Raw genomic sequence first — 7,126 nt, forward strand, 5'->3', positions numbered from 1 at the left:
CCATCACGCCATCGCAGACTCGTGCATTTATCTCCAATGAGAAACAAACTGCTTGCCAGTATTGCTATACATATATGTAGGTTTGTTGCTTTGGATATGCCAGCATAACTTTCCACGATGTTTTTCTTTAAATCCCGACCAGTGGATCGTGGCATAAAACTCATAACAAGCCATTTCTCGCAGTCTGTATCCGCGTTGAACAGGAAAGGTGATCCTTGGGACACTGAATTTGTTTTTTAACAAAAACCAATCGACCAAATCGCAAATTTTCGGTGATGCAGAACACAATTCGCTTCGCGTAAGGTGGTTATGCAAATTCTGAAGCATACAAACAAAGATTGTTTGTCTAGTTTATTCTGTCATTATGCAAATCTCACTCACTTTCCTCGCGTCTGATTGGAGAACGTTGACCTACAGGTCTACAAGCTCGACCACTTGGTTCTTCAGCTGAATACTTGGTTTTGATTGGTGAGCCATTTGTTAGGGGATTCCCCCAATTCCAAATCTTTCGTCACTTGTCATGTAAGTGGACACGAAACGACTCTCGATATCAATATCGATCAATGGTTTTGATATCATGATATCACGCAAGTTATCATTTCCTCATGATATCTCTACGATAAGATCTCGCTTTTGCAAATTAATCGCTAAACCATTTTGCAAATCGCTAAACCATTTTGTGCGTTATTTCTCTTGTGACCATAATCCACCTGGATAATCCACGCTCTTGAAGAAGCATGAGACCTTTTTTGGCCGTACTTTTTCTTCTCCTGGAATTTACTAACGTGTTCTGGTAAGTCTGTGATACTTTAAAATAATGTTCTGGGTCTTCGCCGAGGGGAGGCTAAGTGAGTCACGAAGCAGAGTTCAGGTCAGTTCAGAGTAAAAAGCCGCGGTCTTACTGAACTCGCCTTAAAAAAATACTTTTTTTTTCAAACAACGTGGGTTCCTTACAAGGTCAATCTTTTTTAAAATCTACGACTCGTTTCTCAAGTTTCCTGAAGTAGCCTTTCCAAGCGTACATTTTGCGCACGTGCTTCGTGGCTTGCGTTGCTGTTTTCATAACTACTTATTTTAAGCTTAATCACGGTGAAATTTTTCTTTGTAGCAAAAGCAGATGCAACGCTTAAGAGCATCTCGCCTTGGTTGTAGCAAATTTTCTTGAAACAATTTAGTATTGACATGGGATTTTATTCACCCTCATTCATCAGACCGCATGCTTCCCGTTGTGTGACTTCGATTATATCCCCGTTTTGCGTGACCCGCACACGTACATGTAACTCTGTAGCTTAGTAACTGCAGATCTAAACGACAACCAGTCATCGCTAAAATGCCTATACTTTTAAGTAAGTTTCATTACTGACTTAAGCATAGGTACTCTGAATAGGGAGTGAGGAGGGAAGGCTAAGGCGGTCTAAAAGTGAGAAACACGAATGTCGTATCTTTGTTCGCATCTTTGAGACTCGGCTTATGAGTATGTATGCATGTCAATCGATCGGGAGGGGAAGATGGGGCGGGGGTAGGTTGGGGGCGACAATAGTGGGGCATTTACTCGTGTCTTTATCACGGCGGTTGGACAATTTAATTTTATATCTGGCTGAATAGAGCATATTTGACTGAAACTAGCTCGTGCGGGAAACTATCATTAAAACAACTTCATGTCATTTGCATTTGAAAAGATTATCTGCGTTAGCCTCCATTGCAAGCTAGTTAAGTCCGAAGTTCATACGAGTAAGGTCTATTGTTCATGTACTAATCGGTCTGTTGCTTGCCACCTTATAATAATTAATGTGCCATTTAATTTATCCCAATCAGCATAAACGATGAGCCACAAACTCCGAATAACCACAATCACGCTTTGCAACGGCAGCTGCCTCAACAACAACAGCAGCAGCTCAATGCAGTATATCAACAGCAAGTCCAGCCGCAATTTAACGTTCCACAACCGCCACTTCAAAATCTGCAAGCGCAACATCAATGGCCACAACAATCACTGCAATTACAACCACTTGGAGGGCTGCAACAACAACCACAGTCGTTTATGCAAGTACATCAGCAGCCTCAATTCCAACAGCAACCACAACCGCAGCAACAGCAGCCAATAACGCAGCAACAGCAGCCACTAATGCAGTCACAGCAACATCAACAACTGCTGCAACAACAACAGCAACACTTTCAAGTTCAACTGCAGCAGCCAATGCAAACACAACAGCTGCAGCACCAACAACCACAGCAATTGCAGTTTCCACAACAGAATCCAAATCAGTTGCAACAACAACAATACCCACACTATCAATTGCCTCAGCCAGTTCAAACCCAACACCAACAACAAATACAGCATCCACAGCAGCCACAGCATCAAGGGCAGGCAGAGATTCAACAACCTCAGGATCAGCAATCGGAGATAGCAGAGGTACGTACAACAACACCGGTCGAAGGAGCAACATCTGCAACAACATCATCATCATCAACGACAACAACGACAGCAGCAGCAGCAGCAAATACAGCAACTGCACCACAAACAGTGGCGACCGCAAATGAACCTGTTCCACAAGAGGCTACAGAACCAACAGCAATTGGTGATACAGCAGTTCCTGATATCGCCACAACTGGGAATCCTGAGCCGCCGACACCAACAGTGACTGAATTTTCAGCTGCATTTTCTGCATTAGAAACATTACTATCAAGGCAGGCAGAAATGCAGGCGGAACGTCATGAACGATTTATGGAAGTCCTGGCTGAGTATAGACGGCTGATGGTTGATTTTAGGGAACATCGCCCTTCAAACAACATGCCGGTATGCAGTTTTAAAAATCATATTACTTTCAATTCTAACATATTAATTTTGGGTCATGCAGAAAAAGTGCCCCAAGTAGTTAAGACGCGTAATTTGCTGATGATATGCAGATCCACGTTTTGTAACTGTTGCTCTCCGTCTGCAGAACGCACCACATTTTCAGAATGCCAGACGTCATCCCGAAGCGACAAGCACGCCAGTGGTAAATATACAAGATTATTAGGTAGTAAATTAGTTAATACAAAAACATAAGTACGAAATTTACTAAACGACTCACAAATATTTATTGACAAATAGACGGACGGTTGGAATTATTATCTGGAAACTGGCTTTATTATTTAGATCCCTTGGCTTTCTAGCCTCCCACGCGGCTGCGTGGGAAGCTATTGGCTTGTTAGACCCGTCAAGCTTCTTACAATTACAGTATTTGAGTTTCTTTTTTATCCTTTTCAATTGTGTTTTTGGTTTTCAGACAAGACGACAGTCGGGATTATCAAACACGCCCAGGGAAAACAGCTTTCCTCCAACGGTAAATAAAACAAGATATCCGTATGGATTATATTGCTTCCAGTTTATGGTTTACCTTATTGTCAAAGAGTGATTACAATTTTTGGGTTTAGGAGCGAGACTCTCAGCCGGAACAAGAGCAAGAACAAAATCAGGAGAACGAGGATTCGGAGGTAAAATGTAATACTGGTCTTGATTGAAAAGAGATATTTGGTTAAAGACAAATGTTAATCTGCGGTTGAATGCTTATAACTGTGAAATAAACTCGAGCAAAAAATATATTTTGAGTAACGAGTGAAAGAATAAGGCAACCTAAGTTAAAAAAAAAAATTCGAATTCTATAGAATATAATCAATCGTAAAATTATTTTACATACAACAGTAATCCTCGAGATTTCATTTGTTACAGGTGTCCACAAGGCGTCCGCATCCTGGTCCCACAAATGATGACGATACTGTAGAAGACGTGAATCAGGTATTTTCTGTATACAATTTAAGCCGAAATCATAACATAAAGCATAACGCCGTTGACTTTTTTTTATTACTTGTGTTTCATAAGGAGATTGGCAGTCCCACTAGTTCAGCAGATGAAAGTGAAACGCTCGCAAGTTTTACGCAGCGCCGTCTATCAGAGTTAATTTCACGTGGTAAGTAATAAAACGCGAAAACTGTTTTTTTTTTCCTTCAGAACAGAATACCACTGTACCAACAGAAAAGGCTGGTAAAAGAACAAAAGCTAACTTAAACAAAAGTAACTTACATTTTCTTTTTGTATTGTTTCAGAATGGAATTGTCCTAGTTGTACGTATGTTAACACAAGGCGTATTGCCCTTTGTGAGATGTGTGGTGGTAAGTTAAGTTTTACAATCGACGTTGTCAGTACATGTTTATAATGTATGTTTCTTGCCGAGATGTGTTCTTAATATTATAAGGTGTACTTATAAGTACAAACCGCCTCTTTTATTTACTTCCATCTTCATCAGTGACAGCAACATGACTTGTGATTATTGTCTTCTATTTGTCATTCAATTGGTTTTAAACGTTTATTTGTGTTGGGAAACTGATCATGAGTTCATTCAAGTTAATAGTTTCATCTGTGTTAACACATCCACGCCCGCTCAATTGGAGAAATCGATTTCTCTGGTTTGGTATATCAGACGACTTTCTTTTTTTGGTATGGTTTGGTTTTAGTATGATGCAAAAGAGATATTCAAGGCAATAAGATGATGTTTATATTTCATTGTCCGTTGAACTATAAATAGAAATATTTTTTTACGTTTGCAGCCTCAAGGGATGGACATCGAGAAAGTGTCTCGTCGTCAACGCCTGTATTAAATGGGTATGTATACTTATCGAGCTTGTTGGTTGCTCTATGAAAGGTGAAATGAGATTTCACTGCCTCTCCCAGTTCCGATTTCTTTGTATTTTTATAAGACATTTTAGTATGTAATATAGCTGTATATTTTAACGAGTGTTTTGTTAGCCGAAGGAAGGACACAGGTTAAAATACAGGAATGACGAGTAATAAATTTACAGAGAAAATTTATGCGACGTTTTCTTTTCCTGAAAATGCTGACTTGCGAACCATATTTGTACTACTCGTTTCGCGAGTTTTTGTACTCTTAGAGGCGGAGTTAGATAGTAATAGCAAGGGGTAAATATCGGCCAAAAGTTTCAAGACAGCAACACTTTATCGTTTTTAATGTTCGCCAGCTTTCGCCAATTAATGCTATTCCAATTACGTATTCTGAAAACGAGCAAAATAAAATATTTTAAAATTTGAAAACAGTTGAATTTTAAAGGGATAATATTGCCCTTTTACACCATATGCCCATGTAAATACATGTAGTTATAAAATGTATCACATTTTGTTCCCAGATTGTCTGAATTGATGGATCGATGGGGCGGCACTGTCAGTGCCTATCATTCATTTACGACAATTAACATCCCATCAAGGAATCCGGAACGTATCATACAGTCATTCATGAACCACTTCAGGCGACAACCACAACCGGCGACGTTGCAATGGCCCTCGGTTCATTTTGACGACGACGAGGGCGTTGGAGATGGCGTGACAAGAGAGGCATTTACGTTGTTCTGGGACGCCGTTGTAGGGCGTTCATTTTTGTCACAAGGTGGCGACCTCGCAATACCAACACTGTCCCCGACATACAACACGCATTTTTGGGAAACCATGGGGCGGATACTGGCCTATACCGTTGCCGTGCTTGGCCAGTTTCCATTAACGCGTATCTGCCAGGTTGTGTGTCGGGGACTGTTTGGTTTTGGATGTGATGCCGACGAAGAGGTGATGGTAGAAGATTTTCTATCGACATTAGATCAACGATCACGTGGCCTTCTTTCGCCCTTGTTCCATCTACAGGGTGAACGCCTTAACGAATTTCTTTCTAATAGTAGGCAGGATGTCGTTGAACTTCTTCGGGAGTTTAATGTTCCATCTCTGCCACCTGTTCACGAATTGCGATCTCTAATCGTAAGTGTCGCCAGGTACAGTCTTGTGGAATGTCCCAGGGCTCCCATTTTGGCAATGCATGCAGGGTTTCAAAGTGTTACAGGTAGTGCTTTTCAGTCTGTGAGCGAAGGCATGATATCGGCATGGTATCAGCAACAGCGGGTTCCCATATTTGAAGAACTTTCTGAGCGTCTTCAAATGGAGTCAGATGAAGAAGGGGCTGACCGGGTATTCGCTGTTTTGATGGCATTCCTCTCTGATCACCGCGAAGAAGAAGGACTGCTGCGCAACTTTTTGCGCTACACGACTGGCTCCCCGAACGCTCGTGGTGGGAGAATAAGAGTTTACATCAGTGCAGAAAACACCATCGTAACCCTGCGAACTTGCTTTACAGCAGTTAGCCTGCCCATGATCACCGACGACAGGGATGCTGAAGAAGCATTTACTGCGCAGCTGTTGGCGGAACTCACTGACGTCGACGGTTGGACATTTAACAGCGGTTGAGGCTCTCAAGAAGTATTTGACATCGTATAGTCCAATTCATTCAAGCGTTCTCACTTATTTTTTGTTGTCGTTGTTGTTATTAAAATTAAAAATCAGGATTACAGAATTGCAATTTTGACATAATTTCGGAATGATATTAAATTAGATTTCGAACGTGATATCTTTGTAGGAAATTCAAATAGTAGGGAAGAATTTGTCGCTAGTTATCGCGTACAAGAATGTAGTTAAAATTGGTAAAATTAAAACAATAGCAAGACATTTTTTTTTTTACGTTCACATATGCGATTCGAGGCTATTATGTAGAATGCTTGAAATGGGTTGACTATAATTTGCCGCTTCATCTGACTTCATTTGCAGAGCGTGATGAATTTTCTTCAACCGTGATAACAGGGGCATAAAATGAAACAAGGATACCTGAGGTTTTAACCTTTGTGTCTAGGCTCGCCTTACCCAACCAAAAAAGCGATACATGCCTTCGACTACAGTCACGAGAGTTTTGGAATACCGTAGAATTCCGGTTATAAGCCCCCCCCCCCCCCCCGCTTATAAGCCCTCCCGGTTATAGGCCCATCAACCTGGAAACAAAAAAATACATCCGGTTATAAGCCCCCCCGGATATAAGCCCCCTCTACCAGATAACAGTACTGAATAGGGCTAAATGTTGCTTTATTATGTGTTTTTAACTTAAAAACGTATTTCCATCAACACTCCCGTGGCTCGTTTTGAAACGTTTTTTTCATTCCGCTTATAAGCCCACCCAAAACCCCTTACGAAGTTGTAAAAGCCCAGGGCTTATAACCGGAATTCTACGGTAACTTACTCGTAGTTTGTGTCTAATGATTAAAG

General features: G+C 41.0%; 1 protein-coding gene across 1 annotated transcript; it reads left to right on the plus strand.

Annotated features, from left to right (window-relative positions):
• The first annotated feature begins 1,830 nt into the window (after nt 1–1,830).
• LOC144665985 (uncharacterized) lies at nt 1,831–6,786 on the plus strand. Its single transcript, XM_078527320.1, has 9 exons — nt 1,831–2,797; nt 2,943–2,999; nt 3,270–3,326; nt 3,418–3,477; nt 3,713–3,778; nt 3,863–3,950; nt 4,087–4,152; nt 4,588–4,642; nt 5,182–6,786. The coding sequence occupies exons 1-9, from the start codon at nt 2,042–2,044 to the stop codon at nt 6,278–6,280; spliced, it is 2,304 nt and encodes a 767-aa protein (XP_078383446.1). The 5' UTR covers nt 1,831–2,041; the 3' UTR covers nt 6,281–6,786.
• Nucleotides 6,787–7,126: the final 340 nt, after the last annotated feature.

The sequence above is a fragment of the Oculina patagonica genome, chromosome 1 (assembly GCF_052425735.1).
Source record: "Oculina patagonica isolate OP01 chromosome 1, crgOcupat, whole genome shotgun sequence".
NCBI classification, from domain to species: Eukaryota; Metazoa; Cnidaria; class Anthozoa; order Scleractinia; family Oculinidae; genus Oculina; species Oculina patagonica.

Bases quoted from the DNA above. Each gene is read 5' to 3' on its own strand.
- LOC144665985 (XM_078527320.1), top strand. From the start codon at position 2,042: ATGCAAGTACATCAGCAGCCTCAATTCCAACAGCAACCACAACCGCAG. The intron at 3,327-3,417 runs GTAAATAAAACA...TTTTGGGTTTAG, and splicing joins AAAACAGCTTTCCTCCAACG to GAGCGAGACTCTCAGCCGGA. The intron at 3,951-4,086 runs GTAAGTAATAAA...GTATTGTTTCAG, and splicing joins ATCAGAGTTAATTTCACGTG to AATGGAATTGTCCTAGTTGT.